The 26,067-nt window shown below is 35.4% G+C and overlaps 1 protein-coding gene across 11 annotated transcripts in view; it reads right to left on the bottom strand.

Moving 5' to 3' along the window:
* Positions 1 to 26,067, bottom strand: part of LCORL (ligand dependent nuclear receptor corepressor like) — a 150,050-nt gene that overhangs the window by 70,041 nt on the left and 53,942 nt on the right. For 9 of the 11 annotated variants that reach the window (XM_038533600.1, XM_038533597.1, XM_038533598.1 and 6 more), the window contains one exon: positions 25,231 to 25,360. In XM_038533600.1, coding sequence (XP_038389528.1) covers positions 25,231 to 25,360 — 130 coding nt within the window. Of the gene's footprint in view, positions 1 to 16,098; positions 16,227 to 22,633; positions 22,681 to 25,230; positions 25,361 to 26,067 lie in introns of all 11 variants that reach the window. The other 2 variants (XR_005357408.1, XM_038533606.1) reach the window with 2 other exon arrangements.

Genomic DNA, 26,067 nt, shown 5'->3' with positions numbered 1-26,067 from the left:
GACACTGATGGATCTCTGATTTGTCCACAATAAATGTATTAATCTTAATCTGTAAGAGAAAACTGTAGTCACCTACACCTTGGGAAATATACCTTGGACAATATATAGCATGGTGATTCCCAATCTTTTATAACTCAATTCCCTATTGAGTTTAATTCAAAGCAATGCTAATAAGTTGTTCTGTCTGGCAAATTTTATGAAGAAACAGTAGTATGAATTTGAACCAAATATAAAGGAAACTTTTGTTTGGCTTACAGTCTTATTACAAGTAATTATATGACTTTTTACAAACTCTCAGGACCATTAGACTTTAGGCTCCACCAGGATGAGAGACAAAATCTAATCTAATCTCATAATTGTACAGAAAGGAAACAAAAATCCAGAAAGAGCAAGTGGTAGAGTTTAGAACATCAGTTTTCTAATCTCCAAACTGTACTCTTTACTTAACTATATGGTCTTCTTACAGTAATACAAGTATCACTCAAATTTATTTGGTTCTTGAATTCACAGTTTAAAGAGCAAGGTCAGGTAGCAAGGGATGTTTGCAGTCATTAGAACCTATTTGATTCCAAATTTTCAACAGAGAGAAATTTATTTGAAAATTTATCTAAATTTATTCAGTTTCTGAGTTCAGGTAATGAGAGTTCAAATAAAGAAGGAGACCTATTTTGTAAGAAGATGGGGAAGAAAGACTTGATCCATGTCTTTTCTCTTTGTGCATGTGTTTCTAACTCTACCCCACCACGTCTCAGGAGTCATTGCTACTGAAATGTCTCTATTTTTCTTAGGGTAATATTTGGTTTAATTAGAGAAGAGGACTGTAGTTTCTCCTCAACCCCAAAGTTCCTTTCACATACAGTAATTATAGAAGTTTCCCTATTACTACCAGCAGAAATGTAGACAGATTAAATAGATTAAACTGAACAAATATGGTACAGATCAACATGCTCGGTACGCATGGGTCAGTTTACATTATTTTGTAATAATCTCATAATTTATTATATACATTTTATAATCATACAATTTACATACAGGGTTAAAGAATTTCTAAATATGTGATGCCTTTTTAGTCCCCATAAACAATTCAGAGGTATTTATCCTCATTTTAAGTTGGGCCTCTATTCCTCCCATATTCCTTAATGTCAAACTAACATTGCTATAGGATAATATTCTAATCATTTTAAAGTTTTTCAGACACATTTTCCCAACACTATGTCACCATCATTTTCCTAGCATACCATAACACACTTCTATATATGGTTCAACAAATTCTAGCATCCATACGGTACCAAACTAGAAAAAAATATTTGAAAAGAAACATTTATAAATGTATAAATGTTAACATCTGGAATCACTGCACTATATTATGAGGAAACGATAATTCCACAATATAAAGAGTAGTTATTAATATATCTAATTTTTTTTAAGGTGCCATCAAGGCTCCTTTTTATTTTTTTTAAAGATTTATTTATTTATTTATTTATTTATTTATTTATTTATTTATTTATTTATTTATTTATTTATTTATGAGAGACAGAGTGTGGGGAGGTGTGTAGAGACACAGGCAGAAGGAGAAGCAGGCTCCATGCAGGGAGCCCGACGTGGGACTTGAACCCAGGTCTCCAGGATCAGGCCCTGAGCTGAAGAGGACGCTAAACCGCTTAGCCACAGGGGCTGCCTTATATCTAACTTTTTAAAGCATCTGTAAGAAAATTTAAGAAGAACATGGCTAACTGAATCTCTCAATTAAAAAAAAAAAAAAAAACACCTGATTTTCATTAATGATTTCATCCTTACTTTACCCAAAATCTCTTGTGACAGAAGCCATAAACGGGAAAATCTTACAGACTTAGATTTCCTCTCCCTTTCCTAGTTATTCTCCAGGAAAAGATGTTAACAAAACACCAGAGGACAAACAGCAGCACACACTCTTGCTCACACAATTAAAAGGCATAGCTAAGACATATATAAAAAATTTCTAAGTCGTTATATTATCAATTTACCCACTGATAAGCCTACCTACATATTTCTCAAATGAGAAAAAGAACTAGAGTGATAAAGTGAAACAAAGTCTGGTCTAGTCTTATATAAGTCAAGGAAGTAGCCAGGAGAGTCATCTGACCTGGTTCTTACATTTACAAATTTGCTACACATGTAGAATTTTAATATCATCTTCGAATGAGGTTATGTATTTATATTTACATATGACAGGACTTAAAAAAAAAGCTTTAACCTTACAACTTCAAATTTCCATTCCTGGAAATTACGAATTAATACTGGATATTACAAATTAATGCATTTTATAACCCTAATAATGACCTTGTAAATACGATTTTATTTCATTTTATGTGTTTAAAGGCTTAATCTGTTACACAAAACATTTTAGATACACAATAATTTGCCCACCTCAAAAAGGTAAAGTCACTAAGCCTCTCTCAACTTTTCAGAGATCCCCTTTTTATTTTCTTAGTTTTCTTAGTCTCAGCTTAGTTTCATTTGTCTAGTTTCTTCAGCTCCCACAAGGAGTATATTGAAACTATGCCTTTAATCTCACAAGGTTGAACGAATTAGGAGATAAAAATGCACTTCAACAAGGTTTAAGCACTATTCAAACATCATGAATGACCTGTAAATTGACCGGTCTCTAGAATTTATAAAAAGTATGTACAAATCAACAAGAGAAAAAGGGGCAAATGACTTGGAAGAGATCCTTTAAAAGAGAAGATATGCAAACTGCCTGTAAGAACTTGGAAAGGCATTCAACATTACTAGTTATCAGGAAAATGCAATTTAAAGCAAAATGAGACACCATTTCACACCTACTAGATTAGCTAGTAACAAAGACTGATTAATAGTAGTTGTGTTCTAACCGGGACCTGGAGTAACTAGAATTCTCATGCATTTCTAATGAGCCTGTAAAATGATTAATTTTGGAGAATGGTATAACAGTTTCTAGTATATTTAGAAATATACAACGACATTATGACCCAGCAATTCTACTCTTATAGATTCTCCCAAGAGAAATAAAACAGATGTCCAAAAATTATGAAAATGTTCATAGCAGCCTTATCAATAATCCCTAGCTACTTATTAATAACCCTTTTCAGAGGACAGTAAGAAAGAACAAAGAATACAAAATGATTCTTACATGTTAATCCTGAGTGAGAAGATGTCAATAGCACTAACTAATGGAGAGCACAGAAAGAAAAAGAGAAGGCTTAAAAAGGAAAATTAGTTTAGATTCGCTAACTTAAAATTCCTCCCATAATACATATGTGAAGAAGTCTAGAAAAGAGCATGGAACGTGGTGAGGTGCTGTGGCTCATCTAAATAGAAGTTAAATGTTGACGCTGGGAAAGGGGAGGAGATCTGGAAAGGGGAAAAATGAATACATATATTTTCATAAACATATATGTGTACATATAAATTATAATTATAAGGACATAATTATTATAAGGATAAGTTATTATCGTTAAGGTATAACATTCTGGGGGCAGCATGAAGATCAAACAGTAAAGGAGGAAGACAATTCTTACGCCTTTCTGTATGAGACATCTTCAGTAGTATGGTCAAAACTATGGAATCCTACTCAGTCATGTTTTAAAAGTACAAATATATAGGATTCGAAAAGAAACCAACTATACTGAAATACAACTGTCAAAAAAATTTTAAAGTGAGATACTGTTATATGTGTTTTCTTAATGCATTAAAATATAAGATTAAGTAGTAAGTCTAATATCTACAATTTTGAAATAGTGAAAATTATAAACAATAATTTAAGATATGTCAAGGAAACAGCTAGGACTTTTATTGCTGGAACGGGTATTACTACTACTGTTGTTTATTGTCAATATTTATATTTGAAGGAAAAATTAAATTTCAGTTAGAGGTCAGTGAAAATAAAGATGTCATTTTCTTTTTCTCCCATGAAATCCTATCCATGAATTTTTGGAGGAGTATCCCAGGTTAAGAACCACGGAGTTAGGACGTAAAATTAAACAGATATAAAACCTCAATGAAACAGTATCATGGAAATTACAGCAGCAAAATAGCAAATGCTGGTTTTAATCTGTAAGGATAAAATCCTGTACCCACAGTTTCTGCTTCATTTCTTACAATTGTGAAGCAGAATGAGAAAGATCAGGGAACAGTATTGTTAAGCACAGTAATGTAGAAAAGGTGCAGAGGTTTTTGAGTTATTTACAGTAAAATAAATCACAACAGTATTTAAACTGATTTTAAAATATGTACCCTATTAGGAATCACCTGATAAACCACCATAACCACAGAGTGCCAATACAATAATCATTCTATGTACCAGACATTCCACTCGCATCCTCCTTCACCCAGCTTCCAAATCTTACCAAAATCTACTGATATGCTCTGCTCTGCAACCAGGGTCAAAACAGAGGAATAGTAACGGCCTGAGTCTTTTCAGCTGGCCCAACTGCTACCCTAGGCACAGGAAACCATTCATCATGGCACTGAACAGGAGGGGTAGACCATTTCATTCTTTTAGGGATGCAGTCAGACACATTACTCCAGGTACTTTATCTTACCGCTCATATTTCTCTACGTAGCAGTCTGTATTATAGGAAAAATATGACTAGAATTATTTGGAATGCCAAGTCATTTCTCAGGATAGGCTCTTTTGTTCTGCCTCTCAGCAGCCATGGCACTTGCTATTAAGTCGTATCCATCTCTGACCCAACAAAGTCGTTGTTTACAGAATACCTCATTCCTCCCACAGGCACCTTCAACAGAGCTTCGGGGCGAAGTGTCCAGAGGCTAGGCTACCGTGGGGGAATTATGGCTGGGAATGGCACACGTGCTGCAGAAGACACCTGCTGGAGAACTCTCTGCTGTGGCACCCAGACAGATACCAGTATCTCCAGACAAGCTTTTATTGATTTGTTTTTTATTTTATTATTTTTAAAAAAGATTTTATTTACTTATTCATGAGAGACACAGAGACAGGGGCAGAGACACAGGCAGAGGGAGAAGCAGGCTCCCTGCAGGGAGCCCGACGCGGGACTCGATCCCGGGACACCAGGATCACGCCCTGGGCCGAAGGCAGGGGCTAAACCGCTGAGCCACCCAGGTGTCCCTGTTGTTTTTATTTTAATCTCTGTTCCTAACGTGAGGCTCCAACTCACAATCCCAAGGTCAAGAGTCGCCTGCTCTACTGGCTGAGTCTGCTGGGTGCCCCTCCAGATAATCTTTTAGATCTGCTAAAGCTGGGGCGTGGGGCAATTCTCAGGAACAAACAAAACAAATAGAAACAACTAGAAAGGTAAAAGTACTATAAAGCACACTCCCTATCAAAGAAAACCTAATACTTTACAATAGAGTGAAGTCAAAACAAGGTTTTTAGTAGTTTCAAAAACTATTCTAAAACAGTAAAGTTGATAAGTACTACTGTATGTACTACATAGTACACGTGTCATCCCGTCTTTTAATCCTACAGTAGGATTTAAATGTATTGTACTCGACGTGACAAGAGCAGGTAAAGTATCTAATTTTCAGTAACAAGCAGAAACTTAAACTGAGGCGTGGGGTTTAATACTCAATTGGCAGAACTACTATTATTGCTCTTTTCTGTCTATTGAATATGAGTCATAAAAGACCTTCCCAAATGTTGTTTTACATTTTATTTTAAATGGAATGAGACTCTAAACAAAATGCAAATACGTTACTATTAAAAAGTATTTTAAAAACATTATCTAGAAAATAATGGGATAGCTACAGATGCACAGAGGTGTATTTTAGCTGAAGATCACTTTACTTTGTTAGAAGCACAGTAATAAAAGAGACACTGAGAAAGAATACATATTTTCTGTTCTCTAGGTGTGAGCAATCTAGTATGGAAAGATACAATGTGGGATCCCTGGGTGGCTCAGCGGTTTAGTGCCGCCTTCCGCCCAGGGCATGATCCTGGAGACCCGGGATCGAGTCCCACGTCGGGCTCCCTGCATGGAGCCTGCTTCTCCCTCCACCTATGTCTCTGCCTCTCTCTTTCTGTGTCTCTCATGAATAAATAGATAATTTTTTTTTTTTTTTAAAGATACAACATAAAGATCTTATATAGATCTTGGAGGGGCATCAAGGCTCATTTGGTCAATTTCCACATTGGTGAGTAGAGTACAGGAGGTTAAAGATGACATGCAAATCAAGAGCATGTGAACTCTTCTGTTTTACCTCCACTTACCCTACTATAACCTGCCAGTGTCCTCCTTGAGACTAAGCACTGAATCTTACTCACTTACCTATTCACAGTAATCTGCCATGGTACCACACACGTGGTAATTCAATAAATTTCATAAATGAATGACTCTTAACTCTTTAATAATTTTTTAAAGGATTTTATTTACTTACTTGAGAGACACAAAGATAGGGAAAGAGCACGAGTGGGAAGGAGAGGGAGAAGCAGGCTCCCCACTGAGCAGGGAGCCTGACTCGGGACTCGACCTCAGGACCCTGGGACCATGACCTGAGCCGAAGGCAGACACTTAGCCAATTGAGCCACCCAGGTGCCCCCAGACTCTTTATTCTTTAAAGGGAGTAAGGACTGCATAAACAATTCAGCAATAAGCTAACCTGTTCTGTTAATTTACAGGACATAGAAAAATAAGAATGTGGAATTTAAGAAACAGAACAGATAAACATAGGCAAGGGAAGGAAAAATAAAAGAAGACAAAACTGAGAGGGAGACAAACCACAAGAGACTCTTAACTCCTGGAGACAAACTGATGGTTGCTGGAGGGGACGTGGGTATGTCACTGTCAGCTTGTTTCCTGTGTCCCTACTAAACATGTACTACAAAAGATAAATACAAAGTCAAAGTCAAATGAATAGACATGGGCTTCCTGAAGCTTCTCTTCATTCCACAGATTTAATCGTCTTAACTGCCCATGTAGAACGAGGAATCCACCAGGTCAGAGGAACATAGAGAACACAGAACTATAAAATCTCTACATTTTTTAGGGGGATGTGGGGGGAGAAAGGAGAATAGAAAAATGTGATCATAAGAATTCACACCATTATTGTAAAAGGATATCCCTGCAGTCCTACTTCCAAGTACAACCACTTGAGGTCTTAGTAAAAGCCATGGCCCACCACAGCTTAATGTGGTTACTTACCTATACAGCTTTCCTTAAAAAAGGATATGGACATGGTATTATCTTTTAGTCCTAAATTATTTTGCTCCTTCTTATCCATCCTGCTCCCTGTGTTTTTGCCTCATTAATGCCATGAAGTAACAACTATATCTGTGAATCTCCTAACCTTGTTAAAGCAAAAGTCCAACTCTGCTATGACTACAAGTTTCCCTCTTAGATCTTTTAGTCATTAAGTCAGCTCACCAATTCCGGACTTAGAAATAATCCATCAATCTCTAAAATATACTTCAGAGCAAAGTTTTCAAATTTTGTTGACTGTTTAACCTCACCAATTAACAAACTTGAGAATGTGCCTTTAAAATATGTGTATTATTTATAAATTACACAGTCACATTCTTATCATGAGCCAAACATCTCAAAGCACAGCATGTGCTCGGAGAAAGGTTCATCAATGATACAATCTTTTAAGGCCACTTACATATTTTTTGGACGTAATTCAGATAAAACTACATAGCAGTATATGTATGTCCATTTAACTAGACCATCTAAACTGCAATATATCATAATACTCAGAATGCAAACCAAAGAATAAGGCTCCATTATCAATCCCTTCTTATATGAGGAACCTTCTCAGGACCTTCAGATATAAGCCCCAAGTAAGGGTTCCATTGCTGGTCCATTTATCAAAGATAAGATATGTTACCTTATTTTTATCATGGTTTTAAAAAATACTTTAAATTTTGAAGTCATTTTAGACTACAGAACAGTTTCAAAAGCAGGGAAGAATTGATATATATTTTTCTCTCAACTTTTTCCTAATGTTAATCAACATCCTATATAACCAATGATCAATACTCAGAAGTTAACACTGGTATAATACTATTAACTAAACCACAGACTTTAGTTGAATTTATTAGTTTTCCCACTAACATTCTTTTTCTGTTCCAAAATCCAATCCAGGATCCCATAATGCACTTAGTTGTCATGTTTCCCTAGTCTCCTCTAATTAGTGAAAGCTCCTCAGTCTTTCCTTGTCTTTTATTATCCTGACATTTTGGAGGAGTTCTGTTCAGTTACTTGGAAGAATGTTCCTTAATATGTGTGAAACCTTTTCATGATTAACTTCAAGTAATGCATTTTGGCAATCTACTGCAGAAGCAATGTGCCTTTTCGAGTGCATCTTATCAGTGTACCAATAAGATTTAATATGTTTTGTTAATGGTTATGTTAACCCTTCATCACTTGGTCAAGTTGCTGTTGATTTTATATGAATTATATTGTTACTTATTTTGTTCAAATAGTGGAACTATTTGGGCCATTGGGAGCTCTTTCACACTGGCTCCCATGTCTCACCCAACATATTCCTATCCTTGTCTGAGTACTTCCTTACTGCTGGCACCACAAAATGCTCTGAACTCTTTTTCTATTTTCCCAATCCCAGCAATAGAAGCAACCATTTCTCCAAGAATCTTGGTTCCCTTCACTGCAGAAGTTTTATTTTATTAAGGATGCATATTGATGTAAATAGAATTCCTGTACGCCAGTGGATCATCTTATTTAATCCCTGTCTTCATGCACAAATGATTTTGGAAAGCTCTGTTCTATAGCATTGCTCCATGATGATAAATAATTTTTTGCTCTAACAAAACACTCAGCATTAATGAAGGAACACTCTCTATTAATAGTCTAAAACATTTCCAGGGTTAGTAAGAATTAAGTCAAAGAAATGGATGCAATAGGAAGAACCCCAGACTTGTCAATGAGATCTACAGTTTTTTCTCTATATCTTATATACGTGTAAAGCCTATAACTCTGAGCTCCAATAACTACAAGAAATGATGATTTCAAGAGGTCCATAAACATACTTTAGTCTGGGTAGGCACTGAACATTATTCTACCAAAGACAGAGTGTTTCTTTTTACAAACACCTTCAATCAGTATTGTCAGAACAGTAAGTGTGCCTTTTAGAAAAACAAGTATGGATAAAGACTCACATGAAAAAAAAAAAGCTAGCATTTAATATGGGCTCACAGATGGTTCTGTAGAACTCTAGAGTATTTTAAGTTGAAGGAATGAGGTATGTGCAAAGTAAATCAAGAGCCAGTATGGCATACCACACCCAAAAGCTTTGGAGCTCAAACAATATCAGATAATTAGAACATATGATCACACTCACTAGCATGTTTGGCTAGCACCACGGTTCCAGTTGCTCATCAGAAACACTGGCAGCCCAATTTAGTGTTTTCACAACAGAAGTAACTTTAGAGCAAATCACTTTAACATCTTGATGGCTTAAATAAAAAATAAATTTTTAAAAATATATACAAAAGCATTTAAACATTTCTTTTTTTAAAAGATTTTATTTATTGATTTGAGAGAGAGAGAGAGAGAGAGAGAGAGAGAGTATAAGCAGAAGGAGGGGCAGAGGGAGAGGGAGAACAGGCTCTCCACTGAGCATGTGGGGCTGGATCTGGGGACTCTGGGATCATGACCTGAACCAAAGGCAGATGCTTAGCCTACTGAGCCACCCAGGCACCCTGCATTTTAACATTTCTAGTTAAAGCAGACTCTCCATTACCCGTGCCTACAGTAAAAAGCAATCTGACATAATAAACAGCCCTCCAAAATTTTTGTTTTGGTTTAGAAAATGTGTCCTTTTGTTACAGAAACATATTCATATGAGATTTTTACTTTGTTATTAATATTTTAAAATTACTTTTGGTTCTCTGAGCATTCAGAATATGGAAAGAATTAGAAAAATAGCTACCAGAATTGGCCAGCTTTGCAAATTATTTATGCTGAAATTTTCCCTCAGAGTGCCTCACTCTTCAATGATTATTGAAGGCTAACTATGTCAACACACTTTAGCAAAAAGTTTTCCATTTATCAACTAAGAAATTGAAGCACAAAAGTGACTTTTTATTTGTACAAAATACACACAAAGAACACTGTAATTTGTATCCTATTTTGCTGACAATTCTACTTCCTCAGAGCATCCAAAGAATATGACATTTACTGCTGACAGTTTTGAAGCATTATTTTGAGACTCTATGGTCTTGATGTTAGCTATTAATTCATGGAATCCTAAGGACGATATTCTAAACAATTAGAAGATTTAATGTGGCAGCTAAGCTCCAATGATCTCCCTTTGTTGATTTAGTGTCATTCTAAGTAATGACGATAATGACTAATAAATAACAGTAACAGCAGTTTTAGATTATTGTGTCCTTACATATATTATCTCTGCTTCTCCATCTTATTGAAGTATAACTGGTATACAAAAACTGCACATAATTAGGGATCCCTGGGTGGCGCAGCGGTTTGGCGCCTGCCTTTGGCCCAGGGCGCGATCCTGGAGACCCGGGATCGAATCCCACGTCGGGCTCCCGGTGCATGGAGCCTGCTTCTCCCTCTGCCTATGTCTCTGCCTCTCTCTCTCTCTGTGTGTGACTATCATGAATAAAAAAAAAAAAAAAAACAAAAAAAAAAACAAAAAAAAACAAAAAAACTGCACATAATTAATATATACAATTTGGTGAGTTTGCATCAAGCTCTCTTAATCATCACAATAATCATTTTGAAAAAGCTAGAATTATTCCTGTTCTATAAAAAATGGAAACAAGTCTGAAGAATGTTAGAAAGTTTGTCTGAGGTCACACAAGGCTGAATAAGCAGTTCAGCCAGGACTAGACTCTAGGTCTAATCTAAAATCTGACCTTTTAACTACTATGCCTACAAATGATTAGAGCAGGTCATTTAGATGCCAGTGCTTAGTTGCTCACACAACAAAAGCAACAAAAATTAGTGCAATCCACCATGGAGTTATTCTCACTGGATGCCCATTACAATAAGGCATTAAGCTGAATGTTTCATTTACCTTGTATTAATCTTCACAATGATAGAGTATTATATAACTTGTCCAATATCACAGCTAATTTTTTTTTTATCACAGCTAATTTAATGGGGAAAAAAAACTATAAGCAACACATCTAGATTTGCCTCCATAGCCCACAGTCTTTCTACCAGAAGCTACTAATGAACACATAGTATACATATCAATGACTAAAACATTAAAATCTAAACTAATATCTTCTATTTTAGCAAAACTATATTTTTGGTAGGTGAGGACAGACAATAGAGTATAAACAGCTGTAATTATTGTGCCTTTTCTGCAGATGAGAAAGATAAATCACAAAAAGGGTATGACATTTGTCAGAATCACATAACACACGGTGGGGAAGATTTGAATCCATAGCTGTTCATTGTAAAGCTTATGCTTTGCTCCTTCTGTCAAGGATAGAAACATTTTAGAAGACTTCACTCAAAACATCTGAAGGAGGAAAACTCACACATGCCCATAAAAATATGGATTTATATGGAAAAAGGCAGGGGTAACTGCTAATTGTTACTAAAAAATCAATATTACTAACTAATAAGCCTTATAAAACAGTGTGAGCATGCTGTGGATATAATGCACAACTAGCCAAGAGCAAGTAGGAAACTGTAACGGACAGTTCAAATTATATATAAGCTAAAAATGGCAAGATGGCAATTTATAAACTAACTTATCACATTTCACAAGTATGGTATCTGATTCTCTGCTAGAATCCTATACTCCCTGTATGTTGATAAGAGAAATTCAGAAAAAATGAGGTTCCAAAGTACCACAGGGAATAGGTGATTCGTTAAAACAGAATTACATATCATATTAAATGAGACAGAAATGAAAGCTCATGTGTTAGAGCATGTTTAATAAATGCTATAAAATTACATTTAAAAATGATCTTTATGTGAGATTAAGAATCTGAAAATATCAGACTCAAAATTATGAGAAGACAAAACTTCAACATTTTATAAAACAGCAAGAGATAGTAGATTGATTCAGTATCTGGCCTATAATTCAGGTAGTTTTTACACTAGATTTTCTCATTCATAAAGCTACAGTTTATGGAGAAAATTATCTGGAAAAAATTAGCTGAAAAGCAGCATACTCTTTCACCTTTTTATGCCAGTTCAGGACATATGAAATACTTCAGTCCTTGGCTAATTTCTCTGGCCATTAAAAGTTTACTTTTTCCCTTAGAAGGCTCTAATCCTGAGATTCTAATATCACGCAATTTAGTATGTTGGGCTGTCTTAAATTTCCAGGGAGACTGCAATCATGTTTAACCTTTAAGATATCAAGAGGAAATAGATAATTTAAGTATTATTGATTAAAGTTTCAGACATGTTACTTACAAGTGTAATGACATTTTTCTATATTTACACTTTAAAAATGACATCTCTTAAAAAAAATGGACAAAAAATTTGTCAGTAGTTTTTACTCTAAACTCACCTAACAACCTGCTATCTTTAGGTATGTAACACAGAGATAATCACTGTTTTAAAATTATACAAACTAGGGGTGCTTGGGTGGCTCAGTTGGTTAACTGTCTATCTTCGGCTCAGGTTATGATCCCAGGATCCTGGGATTGAGTCCCAGGTCAGGCTCCCTGCTCAGTGGGGAATCTGCTTCTTCTTTTTTTTTTTTTTTTAAAGACTTTATTTATTCATGAGAGATGAGACAGACGAGAGAGACAGAGAGACAGAGAGAGAGAGAGGCGGAGACACAGGCAGAGGGAGAAGCAGGCTCCATGCAGGGAGCCGGATGTGGGACTCGATCCCGGGACTCCAGGATCAAGCCCTGGGCTGAAGGCGGCGCTAAACCGCTGAGCCACCCAGGGATCCCCATAGGGAGTCTGCTTCTCTGCTCCTTCCCCCTGCTGGTGCTTGCTTGCTCTCACTCAAATACATAAACGCTTTAAATAAATAAATCTTACTTATTTTATAAATGTTGTAGCTTAAAATACCATGAAGAACTTGAAAACTTAGAGACAAAATTTAAAAAGAAAAAACCAGAGAAAAGCAGACCTCTAAGACACATAGATTCTTCCAAAAAGTTTTTAAAAACCAAACCTTTATTTTCACAGCATCTAACACAGACATAAAATTTGTGGCAGGAGAATTTATGAATAAATTTATACATATCAATTCTTATAAAAAATCTTAGAGACATATTATTTCATAGACTAAAATCTTAAGACACCTGAAATATAGCAACTGAGAAGGTGAAAGCTGACTAGGAAACCACTTTTGCATCATCTTTTGTGTAGGCTCCTCCTGTATTTGCCTAGACATGTGGCAATATGCCTGAACCAAACTGCCTTATGGTATCTTTTTTTTTTCCCTCTATGTAAATTTTATTTACTTATTTATTTTTTACATATTTTTTTTAAATTGGAGTTCAATTTGCCAACATATAGCATAACAGCCAGTGCTCATCCCATCAAGTGCCCTGCTTTATGGTATCTTAAAAACTTAAAAACTCATAGACAGCTGAGCCATGTTATTCCATCATAACATAAAGGCAGTGTGCATGAACATGCATTCTTTAATAGATGCGTTTTAAAAGATACATTTTCATCATTTTTTAAAATGTATTTATTTATTTATTTATGATAGACATAGAGAGAGAGAGAGGCAGAGACACAGGAGGAGGGAGAATCAGGCTCCATGCCAGGAGCCCAACGTGGGACTCGATCCCGGGACTCCAGGATCACAGCCTGGACCAAAGGCAGGTGCTAAACCACTGAGCCAGCCAGGGATCCCCTATTTTCATCATTTTCTAAATGTATAATCAGCTGTTCATAAATTGAATGGTACCACATGTTAAAGAGTGTCTTCTGTGTTTTTTATATCTTTAGCCAAAACAATTCAAAAAACAGTAAGTATTTATAAGGAATTGAAAAGGAAAAAAATAAAATCAAGATACTCCTTGCCTCCAGAGTTCAAATATATGAATATCAAGTTTTAAGAGTACGTAGGGAATATGGTAGAGTTTTCAAAAATTGACAAAAAATCATTTTGCAGAATCAAAATTATCCTTTAAAATCTCTTAAATAGCCAATGGGTAAGGTCTACAGTCTCATACACTATGATGTATTATGAATCACACATCATCTTAAATATGAGAATAATGCTCTCACTGCAGAGATGTTTTTGAAGTACAGGAGGTATGTAGAAACTAGACGCTATTAAAACAATAGTAAATTCATTTATGTCCCATCTCATGGTTGTCCCCTATGGCGGGCTATATTCTGACAAAGTAGATCAGTGTAGCTATGCCCACATGATACAGATTTTTATTTTTCACATTTGAGTATGAGTATCTGCTGCGGGGTGCTAATACATTTGACATTTCTAGATACAGGATTTATAAAAGTTTTGGTAAAAAGATAGTCTTAGGTGAATGAGAATTCAGAAGAAGTATCACAACAAACAATATAAGATGCACGAAAGAAACCAGCATTTTTTTTTGTTAACTCTAGAAGTTAAAGGAAATGCTGAATATAAAACAAAAAGTCCTCCATCTTGTCAAGGAGGCTAGATTTAATGATCTAGACAGTGAAAATGTTAAAGAACTGCTAACACCACACAGTGAGGAGTTCATGATTGAGAAAATCTTTCAACTTGATGCTCATCATCAGTTTGAATCATAACAGATAAAATGTTTATGGCTACAAGTGAATTTGATTATGATAGAAGACTCCACATGTGAAAAAATGAAACTGCAAGGAAAATCTTAGGTGACCAGGAGATGAAACACTGGTAGTGAAAGGAACTTAAATAGTTCATCCATTGATAGTTTTTAATTTCTGTTTTTTTTTTTTTTTTAAATACTGTTGCTTTTTCCAGGGATTCAGACATTGATGAACTTCAGGCATTTGAATTTACCTGTTTACTACTTCACCGGCTCACTCTGGCTTACATTACTCACCACCCAAGCAGCAACAGGGACTAAAGCTTCTATCTCTTTCCATAAAACCTCACTCAGGCAACTCTATAATACATTAGTTGAACATTTTTTAAAATGCCTTTTTAGGGGCACCTGGGTGGCTCAGAGGTTGAGCATCTGCCTTTGACTCAGGTTGTGATACCGGGGTCCTGGGATCAATCAAGTCCCGTATCAAGCTCCATGGAGGGAGCCTGCTTCTCCCTCTGCCTTTGCCTCTGCCTCGCTCTCTCTCTCTGTGTCTTTCATGAAAAACAAACAAACAAACAAACAAACAAACAATTGCCTTTTAAAAAATTTTACTAAGTGCTACTGGTAATAACTAATTATCTTACATTATTTCATTATTTACTTAGCACATGTTCCTTGGTCAACTTATATAACTGTGATTTCTTTGTATGTAAAGGAACAGAAACAATCTCTAAATCTTCTGCCTGCTTTAAAATGCTCTCATTTTAGATTGGTCTTTAAAAGCAAAATAATCAGGCAGCCCCGGTGGCTCAGCGGTTTAGTGCCACCTGCAGCCCAGGGCATGATCCTGGAGACCCTGGATGGAGTCCCACTCGAGCTCCCTGCATGGAGCCTGCTTTTCCCTCTGCCTGTGTCTCTGCCTCTCTCTCTCTCTGCATCTCTATGAATAAATAAAAAATCTTAAAAAAAGTTTAATAAAAAAAAATAAATAAAAGCAAAATAATCTTTAAAACTGAGGAATGGGAGTGGCAATCACCACCACATGATTCATCTATAATTTTTCAAAACTGGTATTATCTTTAACTTTTGAAATGCATTTCCCCTAGGATTTCAGTAGTTCGCTACCCTGTTCTGTTTTTACATCTTTGCTCAAATGTCATCTGACTGCCCTTTGTAAAACTGTGATCATCACTTCTCTCCTGGCATTTCCTAAGCTGCTCTACCTGCTTTGTCTCCAGAGCACTTATACACATATATATGTGTATATATATTCATATGTGTCCATGTATATTAGAGATATGTGTGTATGTGTACACACACATGCACATTCAACCACAAATACAACTCACCTGTTTAATATCTGCTTTCCCTCACTAGAATATAAGAGCCCATGAGGACTGGGATAGTTTTTGGTCTTCTGTTAATTGGTATGGTACCCGCATGTAGAAAGAAGCTTACCAGATCTTTGCTGAATAGATGAATTTCTCTAAACATGCACAGAAATGTGTTTTATAAAGCCCAACATGCCAGTCTTGCTTTGGGAAAAGCCATACTCAAGGGAAAACAAGAACTAAAATGGTAGTATTCTATAAAAGAACACACAGGTGATAAACAGTTGGTGAGTTTATGAGTCACTCAAGAAAACCATAAAAATATTACACAAAGATTTAAAAAATAATGTGTTGATCCTCAATAGTTAAAACAGCACATATTGGTTCTTCTGTTACTTCCACATAAAAGCGCTTTTTCTTGTTATACTCTGGTTAGTAGGACTCTGGTTATAAAGTGTTTTGAATAGCACACATAGATTACTACACATATTTGATACAAGCTGGTTTAATTATCTGACATATTAGAGACAGAGCATTGGGAAGAAATAATACCCAAGGACAGATGGTAATTAATAAAATTGGGCGCCAACTAGAATTATACCTCTGCTGAGAATTAGGTCTTCCTTTTTACCTAGTGAACTATATTTTCTCAATTGAAGGAGAATATGCAAAGAAATAATTTAGATAAATTCGCAAAGAATTATATAAAGATAAATGGAAGAACCGTTGCTTCTCCAAAATTTAAATAATTTCCTCAAAATGTTATTAGGATTGTGCAAACCACTTAAAGAATAATTCATTGACTAAATATTGCTGAGAGAAATTTAGAATCACTTATATTTTTAGTTTTTTAGGCTGATTCCTAGCACATCTTAGGATATTGGTACTTGCTTGTTACCTTCAAGGTCTCACTACAAATTTTGTAAAGGTCTACCTACTATTGCTGTGAATCACATTTTAAAACACTGTGGATAGAGAATCATGATTTTAAAGCATTGCTTTTGATCTTTAAAACATTCCTTTTCTAAATGACTTACATGCACTCCATTAAGTTACTGAGCATTAACTGTATTAGATACTATTTTAGGTGCTGGGGATATACCAAAACAGACAAAATCCCTGTCTTATTGGTCCTTACATTCTAGAAGTAGCAGGTAACAGACTTTAAAAGAAAGTCTTGGGAAACAAACAAACAAAAAAGCAGAATAATTGAAAAGAGAATGACTGAGATGAGTTATCATAAATAAATGAGTGGAGCATGGATGGTCAAAGCTAGGAGTCTGGTGATATGAAGGAGTGAGCAATGCTCACTGTGGAAACAGGATTCTAGATGGCAAGTATGAGGCAAGTATGAAGACCCTGACATAGGAATAAGGTTAGCACATTTGAGGAAAAGCAAAAAGCCATCAGTCTGCAAAAGAATGAGCAATAAGAAATGTGATCAAAAAGGGCAGCCCCAGTGGTGCAGCAGTTTAGTGCTGCCTTTGGCCTGGGGTGTGGTCTTGGAGACCCGGGATTGAGTCCCACGTCAAGCTTCCTGCATGGAGAGCCTGCTTCTCTCTCTGCCTGTGTCTCTCCCTCTCCCTCTTTCTCTCTCTGTCATGAATAAATAAAATCTTAAAAGAAAAAAAAAAAAAAGGAGGCACAACTAGAGTCCTTGACATATTTTATCCTAAGTGACATTCAAAGTCACTGGAAGTTTTTGGGCAGAGAAATTAATGATCTGGTTTAGGCTTTCTTTGTTCTTTTTAAGATCTATTTACTTGAGAGAGAGAGAGAGAGAGAGAGAGAATCTTCAGCAGACTCTCCACTGAGCGCAGAGCCCAATGTGAGGCTCGATTTCACAACCCTGAGATGATGACCTGAGCTGAAATCAAGAGCTGGACACTTGGATGACTGACCACCCATGTGCCCCATGGTTTAGGCTTTAGATATATTAGCCTTCTCTGTATAAAAATGAATTGTTGGGAAGGGAAAAGTAGAAGCAGAGACATGAGTTATGAGGCTCTTTAATAGTATATACCAGAGAAGATGTATCTTGAATTAGGGTGGTAGCAACAGAAGTGGCAAAACATGGCCAGATTTAGGGTAAATTTTAAAGACAGAGCCAATGAGACTTGATGTTAGGTTATATGTGGGTATGAAAGACACTGAGGAATCAGGAAGGCTTGTAGCTTTTGAAGCTGACCAACTAGGCTAAGAATGATATAGTTTACTAAGATGGGAAAGTCTGGGGCGGAGGAAGATTTTAGGGGCATAAAACCAAGTGTTCTGTTTTAGATAGGTCATTCTGAGATGCCTTTATTTTTTTATTTTTTGAGATGCCTTTAGATAATCTTATGAAGAGTATATCAGTTAGGCAGCTACATATAAAAGGGTAAAACTAGAGAAAAGGTTAGTTTAAATATTTAGGTGTCATCAACACACACATAATGCTGTAAGATGAAATGAGGCCATGATGTAGTTAAGGTATATCCAGAACAGAATACAACTAAGGATTAACTTCTGGGACTATTCAACATTTAGAGGTCAAGAAGTTAAGAACCAGCAAGGAGCATGTGAAAGCAGCAATTTGTGGGAAAAATAGGAAAGAATAAAAAAAATAATTCTTTTAATTCTAATAATATTAAAAGAATAGAAATCAGAATAAGGAAGTGATCAACTCTGTCAAATGATGCTGAAAGGTTAAGTAAAATGAAAACTGGTAACTTCCCTTTAAACAGTACAAGATGGAACTGCCAATGAAATTGATAAAACAATTAGAGATGTGTTAAGAAAGAAACTCTAATTGGGACAGGTTGAAAAGAGTAGGAGAATTGAGAAGTAAAGACAGTAAAAGTATAGATGATAAGTATTTACTAAGCATCTGCTATGTGTCAGATGCTTGAGACACTGGTCAACAAAAATACAAAATCTAATTCCTCATGGTGCTTATATTCTAGCAGCAGAAGAAAGACAATGAACAATAAATAAAATAAGTAAATTATATATGTTAGAAGGTAATGATGCTATAAAAAGCAAGTGTGATTATTGGTTGTTGGAGAGATTAAAAAAAAGACATAAAATAACTACCTGAAAGAGAGGAAATGGACTAAATGAGACTGAGAAGGTCAGTATAATTGGGTTCTTTATTCCAGTCATGTTCAGCTGGTCCAGGGCAAGTGTGTAATAAATGAGGAATTGGACACAGAGAAAGTTCTAACAAGCAAATATGACAAAGGAAGAGAGAGGCAATAGAGTTAAGATTTTATATGAAAGATGATCACAGTGATCAAGCACAGTACCTAAGCTGAGTAAGGACAGAAGTGAAGTCTTAAGTCATGTCCAGGAGACAATGAAGAGTGAAAATCCGTGTGGTCAATAGACTGGAAGTTATAATGAGGTTAAGAAAAGGAGGAAGGAGTATTGGAATAAAATTGTAGACAGAGAAAGAGATGGTTGAAATAAGATTTGAGAGGTGGCAAGTCTAGGAATAAAAATGGGTAAAGATGGCTTGAGGGGAATGGAGGAAAAGATCATTGGAAATTAAGAGATCAAATAACTGAGAGGCCAGAGTTTTTAATGTAGCATCTAAATAAAATTTGAAGTCATTAAGAATTGTGATGGGAATAATATTTGGGAGGAAGAAAGTGAAAATGCTGGTGGAGGTCCACAACATGATAATGTAGATGAAATAGTTTTGGTGTTCTGTGCTTCCAAGGAGCTCAGAGTTTTAAGAAGAGCCAATAAACGATGGGAAAGCAGCTATAAAGATATTAGAGGTTGCCTGCCAATGGTATCACCCTATATTACATAAAGCAAAGAATTAAAAACAGCCAGAAAGGGAGAGGGCTACAAAAACATCTTTTATGAATATGTAGATGAGTTACAGAAATAAAATAAAGGGAACATTAAAAGACTGAGGACACAGGAGATTTTGTGGATGAAAGACAAGTTCCAGAAGACAAAACAGAAATTCAGGTGCTTGTAATAGATAGCTGACTCAAATTCAAGAATAAAAAAGATAAAAGGAGATAAAAATCTAGATAATAATGAGTGACCTAATAGTTGGCCTCTAATTCCTGTTATGGATGGTACTGCAGTAGAAAGGTGATTTTACTGGAATTGCAAAAAACCCAGTTATAATTTTAAATGTATTTTCTTAGGATTCCATTCATATCTTCCAGGTATATGACAAAACAAGAAAAATCTTTTCATAAACACCTTTGAATGTGGTAACAATATGTGAATTATTTTATGGCACTAATATACAATTTCCTGAGAGTTCCAAAAGGCAGCCCATATATGAGAAATTAATTCAATGTATGACCCACATGACCCCATAAAGGCACATGTCTATAAGAAACATTCAGGGCTTGAATGAATCAGGTCAAATCTACATAGTCACTCAAGGATGCCTGCATTTAAAGAAAAGCAATCTAAAAGATCAACACCCCTGTTTCTAAGAAATCAAATGCCTTATTATCAGTCATAACCAACTGATTAGTGAGCTATATTAATATTTATTTGATATAGTATAAAACTAGAAAATTAAGAGTTTAAAAGGAAAAGGATCTGTATTGAGAAAAGGTTGAAAGAGTTTAAATAAAACCTGGCTACCAATTAATTTAAGGGGAAAGGGTTGGTTAATAGCAGCTTTCAACTAACTGGATCAAATCCATCAGGAAAGCTCTCTGAAAACAAAAAAAACCCATAATAGCAGTTACATGAATGCTAAACGTGTGTGAGGATAAAAGATAAAGCAGGAGAAACATATATATTTTGATGAAGAAAGATTTCATTTCATCATATATTTAGCAATATGATTCATTCAACCACTATGTGTATACTATCTTTTCAACTTAGTCAAGTAGCCTTCTTTAATTTAAAAATAAAAGATGAGACATCTTCCTGAATCATAAGCCAGGAACTTATACTGTTTCAGGTAATCAGACAATGTGAAGCTATAAGTCAGGATAATTTAGCTTACATATCATGGGGATACTTTGAAAAAGGCATTTTATATCTCTGTGCCTATGTTTCTACACACTTCAAAACAAACTGACTGATATACACAGTAATAAACTTAAGTACAAAATTGGGAAAGGTAAATTATACGTGCATGCTAATTTAACTTCTTTCTCCAAATAAAACAAGTACTAATACCAGAGTATGTAGAGAAGCTGGAAGATACTGGGCAGTTTATTAGTATTCATATCTGTGTTCAAGAAATATTTACTGAGGATATGAAAAGTACTGTTCTAAATACTGAGGATACTGGAATTAATAAAACAAAGTGCCTAGTATCATGGAGCCTTCATTCTAATTTATTCTCTAGAGAATTTTAAGGTTACCCCCTAGAAGGAATTCAATTTTGAAAAATTTCTCAAAAATATTCAAAACTAGTTGAAGTTTGGCTCTGGACTAAATGCTAACCCCCACCTACCTCCCCATTCTATTTATTCCTGAAAACGTATTTTTGACTACCTTCTAATTACAAGGGATTGACCAAACTGTATTTAGTATTTCAGTTTCCTCAATCTATTATTAAACTTTATTAGGAAACTAATCATAAAAACTGTTTATAGTTCATTTAAAGGAAAAATGGAAATGTATGAGAAATATAGCATTTCTCATAGGTCTTCTGTAGTCTGCCTAATGCAATTAAGATAATTCTAATCCTAGGTGGCCAAGTAGTAGATAACAGAAAAGTTTTCCTATTTAGTACATAAAAAAATCTTGGTACTTCTCACACAGAACACTTTTTAACTCTTTTTAAACTTCTTGAGGACTCAAATGTTTATAACAGAACTAAAAGACATTAGTTAACTTCTCTGTGTTTCATTGTCTCTACCTGTTAAAATGATAACAGTACCTACCTCAACATTGTTTTTGGATTAAATGAGATCAAGGCATAAAAAGGTTTTAGTGCTCAATCAGAACTGATGACATCAATTATCATTATCCTGTGTAGTGGGTTCTTAATAACAGATTACATTATCATTATAATTGTCTCAAAACCATAGTTAGGAAAAATAATAAACAAGCTACAATAAAGCTATTAAAAGATTTCTTTGTGTTTTGGCAGGATAATTAACATACATGTTTCTCAAACTGAGCAAAAGATCAGTATATGTAAAGTATTAGTGACACTAATGTTAAGAGTATCCAGAATTCCTGAAAGTGGCTGTAATTTGGGAACTTTTCAGGAATCAAAACTTCACAAACAATATGCTTTATCAACAATATATTTGTTACACCAAAGACTCAGAAATGTTTCTTATCTTTAAAAACATGTTTATACCTTTTATTTCCATGTAAAGTTAACAGAAGGATTAACAAATGAAGGAGTTTGTTATCACTTAAAGATACTGCTATTATTATCTTCTGGCCTTTATCCTAATTGGACCATACTGGAAACCTCTAAAATTTTCAAAGAAAATTTAAAAATAAAGAACAAAATCAAAACCAAGTAAATGAGTAGAAAAATCCTTGTTTAATTAAATCTGGATAGTCATGCTGGACTACAAATAAAGGAATTAACAAAGGTAAGACCTGAAGTAAAGCAAAAAAAAAACTAGTAAGAATCTTCCACTTAAAAACTCTGCAATCCTTCAAAGACCTCAGACATCACCAAGATTATCCCCAAATGGAGAGGTCACTAAATATCCATGAACACTCACCCAACCTTTGGTAGGAGACCTCTTGAAGACCCAGATGCTTGAATCAGCTGAAATAGTACCAAGTGTTTTCTGATTACTCTTAATAGGGCAACGGAGCACAGGTTACTCCACACTATCAAAAATTATAGGTCATTATTATTACTGATAATTCTAGCTACTACCATTATAAATTACTCAAGAAAAAGGAGATTGTGTAATGAGTTCTAAGGTGAGTGAAACTTACTGTGTGCATGTATGTTAATGTGTACATTTCTTCCCATTCTTAGTGATAGAAGTCTATTACATAACTCTTCTCGTGAGTATAAATACATTGGCAGAATAAAATCCTCTAAATTAATATGCTATAAAGTTCTTAAAGTATGTAAAAAAATATTTTTAAAGATTTATTTATTTATTTATTTATTTATTTATTTATTTATTCATTTATGAGAGACACACAGAGAGAGAGAGAGAGAGAGAGAGAGAGGCAGAGACATAGGCAGAGGGAGAAGCAGGCTCCATGCTGGGAGCCCGACGTGGGGCTCGATCCCGGGTCTCCAGGATCACACCCTGGGCCGAAGGCAGCGCTAAAACGCTGAGCCACCCAGGGATCCCTGTAAAAATATTTTTAATATTGGTTCAGATAAAAAATTTCTAGGGGTGTCTGGGTAGCTCAGTTGTTTAACCATCTGACTCTTGATTTTGGCTCAGGTCATGATGTCAGGGTTGTGAGATCAAGTTCCCCTACCAGGCTCTCTGCTGAGTGTGGAGCCCACGTAAGATTCTCCTTCTTCCTCTCCCTCTGCCCCTCCCCTGGCTTGCGTGCACACACTCTCTCTCTTTCAAATAAGTTAATCTCTTTGAAAATTCTGAAAGAACTTTTTTTTTTAAAGAGATTTATTTATTTGAGAGGGAGAAGGAGAGAGAGCAAGAGAGCATAAGAGGGAAAGATGAAGAAGCAGGCTCCCCACCGAGCAGGGAGCCTAATGTGGGGCTCCATCCGAGGACCCTAGGATCATGACCTAAACCGAAGGCAGACATTTAACCAACTGAGCCATCCAGGTGCCCCAGAAGAACGTGGTTTATTTTTATTTATTTATTTTTTTTGTTTTTTTAATTTTATTTATTTATTCATGAGAGACAGGGAGAGAGAGAGATAGAGAGGCAGAGACACAGGCAGAGGGAGAAGCAGGCTCCATGCAGGGAGCCTGATGTGGGACTCGATCCCGGGACTCCAGGATTACGCCCTGGTCTGAAGGCAGCACTAAATCCCTGAGCCACCCAGGCTGCCCAAGAACATGTTTTTTAAAGACAAATGCCAATTTCTGAACATTTAGCACTTCAGTAACACACAGGAAAAGATTTTAAGTCCTCTGCACTTAAAAAAAAAGTTCTTAACTTTAGGTTTTTGTTGTTTTTGTTTTTTGATTCTTTGGTTTTAAGTTTTTTTATTAAGAGAGAGAAAGATAGAAGGAGAACACATGTGTGTACGTGGAGAGGGGAAGAGAGAGAGGGTAGGAAAAAAATCTCAGACTCCCCACTCTGCACGGAGCCTGACAAGGGGTGCCGTCTCATAACCCTGAGATCATGACCTTAGTTGAAATCAAGAGTCAGATGCTTAACTGAGCCATCCAGGTGCCCCTTAACTTTAAGCTTTTTAATGTACTAATGATTCTTCTAATCAGAGGAGTCTTATATTTCAACACACAAAAGAACTCGTAACACTGACGACTAAACAAAAGCCTCCTTGCTCAAAAGCGAAGACTATTTTCAACATTACTGATTAAAATCTAAAGGTTATCCATTTAATAGAAAAATATCCAATATTAACCTAATTTCAAAGAAGAATACAGCAGCAGGTTCAACACCTAGATGAAATAATGTTTTTCTTGATCTCTGGAAAGTGGGAGGTGGAATGATAACCCCTCCCACCCTGCATTCCCCCTACACCATGACTCATTCCAAGGATCTACATGGTAAAAATTAAGACACTCTATTACTGCAGAAATTACCAAGAACAAAAAATGGAAGGTTCTATATTTTTCTCAAGTAACTAAGATAAAAAAAAAAAAAACTGCTTCTCTCTGATACATATGTATCAAGTGAACAAGTGAAACAAGCCTCATTTGGTTTAAATAGTTTAGACAGGAAGCAAAAAAGAACATTTGACATTTAATGTCAAGTAAGAATATTCAAGCTACCAAAGAAACAGTGAAGCCCCAAGCCAGCAAATAAACTCCAACCTGGCTGATAAATGATTTAACTGTTACGTTTCTAAAGACAGCTTTGTAGTAATCTACCACTTATTGAACATGAAAGAACTTTTGAAGTTTTGAGAACAGCAACAAAATAAGGAAGACCAGAAGCATAAAAAAAATTTCAGTAGGTGAGGAAAATGTCTGATAAAGTCAAGGAGAGAACTGAGAAAAGGGTGGTGAAAGGAAGACTAGCGCTACAGTAATTGAGAATCCTAATGTCCCCAAAAATATGAAGAAAAACTAAGGATAATAAAAAATGGAGTAAAGACTGGCACATAAAAAAAATAATTTGTGTAAGAAAAATACAAACATTCTATATTTCTACTGCTAATTTTAGATGACAAGGTATACCAATATTACCTTTCTTTCGAAAGAGTGCATTTAGGTAATTTTCTGCTTGGCATTCAATCTTTTCAGTGTTGGACTGGCCCTGAGATGATAGTTCCTCCGTTGGTGTTGACTGTGAAGAATCAAGAGATGGTATACAATCCTAAAATTATAAGAAAGAAACATTAAAAAAATCATTTTTATTACACATGTGATTCCATTAAAAATAGCAAGAAAAAAATTTTCTAAATGCTCATTTATTCTATATATCAAATTACATAGGGAGAACATAAAATTTGGGACAGGAGTCAGGAGAAAAGAAATTTAGTTCTGATACCAAATTAATTTTATTTCTTTGCAAAACTAGTCAAAAGGGAGGTGGCGACTGTAGATAAAATACATTGCTGAATAAATTTACTATAATAAAGCATTCCAGTAATGAGAGTTTAACAACAAAGCAGGTATGTTTACCCACTAATCTGACCCAAATGGGTACAAGTTCTCAAGTTCTCATTTCTTCTTAGCCTTTCTCACAATAGTAAAGAATTAGGACTTCCCAACATACAAGAAGATGCTGCTTGCCTAGTTTATGCCCTGTTTATAGTAGACACTAAATATTTAATCATTTACACAGGAAATAACTCTGATATCCAAACGACTTCAAGAGAATAAAAGGCTAAATAGTAGTATCACATTATCCTCCAACTACAGATTCCTAAGAAATCAGATTATAGGGTGGTCTCAAACCAAACCAAGCCTCCAAGCTCACTGTCCTTTACCAAATACAAATCAGATCTAAACTGAACTTCATGAGTCAGGGAGCTATAAGGAAGAAATGTGAAATAAGCAAAAAAGATGAGTGTTTCGGTG

Source organism: Canis lupus, chromosome 3 (assembly GCF_011100685.1).
Source record: "Canis lupus familiaris isolate Mischka breed German Shepherd chromosome 3, alternate assembly UU_Cfam_GSD_1.0, whole genome shotgun sequence".
NCBI classification, from domain to species: domain Eukaryota; kingdom Metazoa; phylum Chordata; class Mammalia; order Carnivora; family Canidae; genus Canis; species Canis lupus.
Note: the sequence above shows the minus strand (reverse complement) of the source record. Positions and strands in the feature narration are given on the sequence as shown.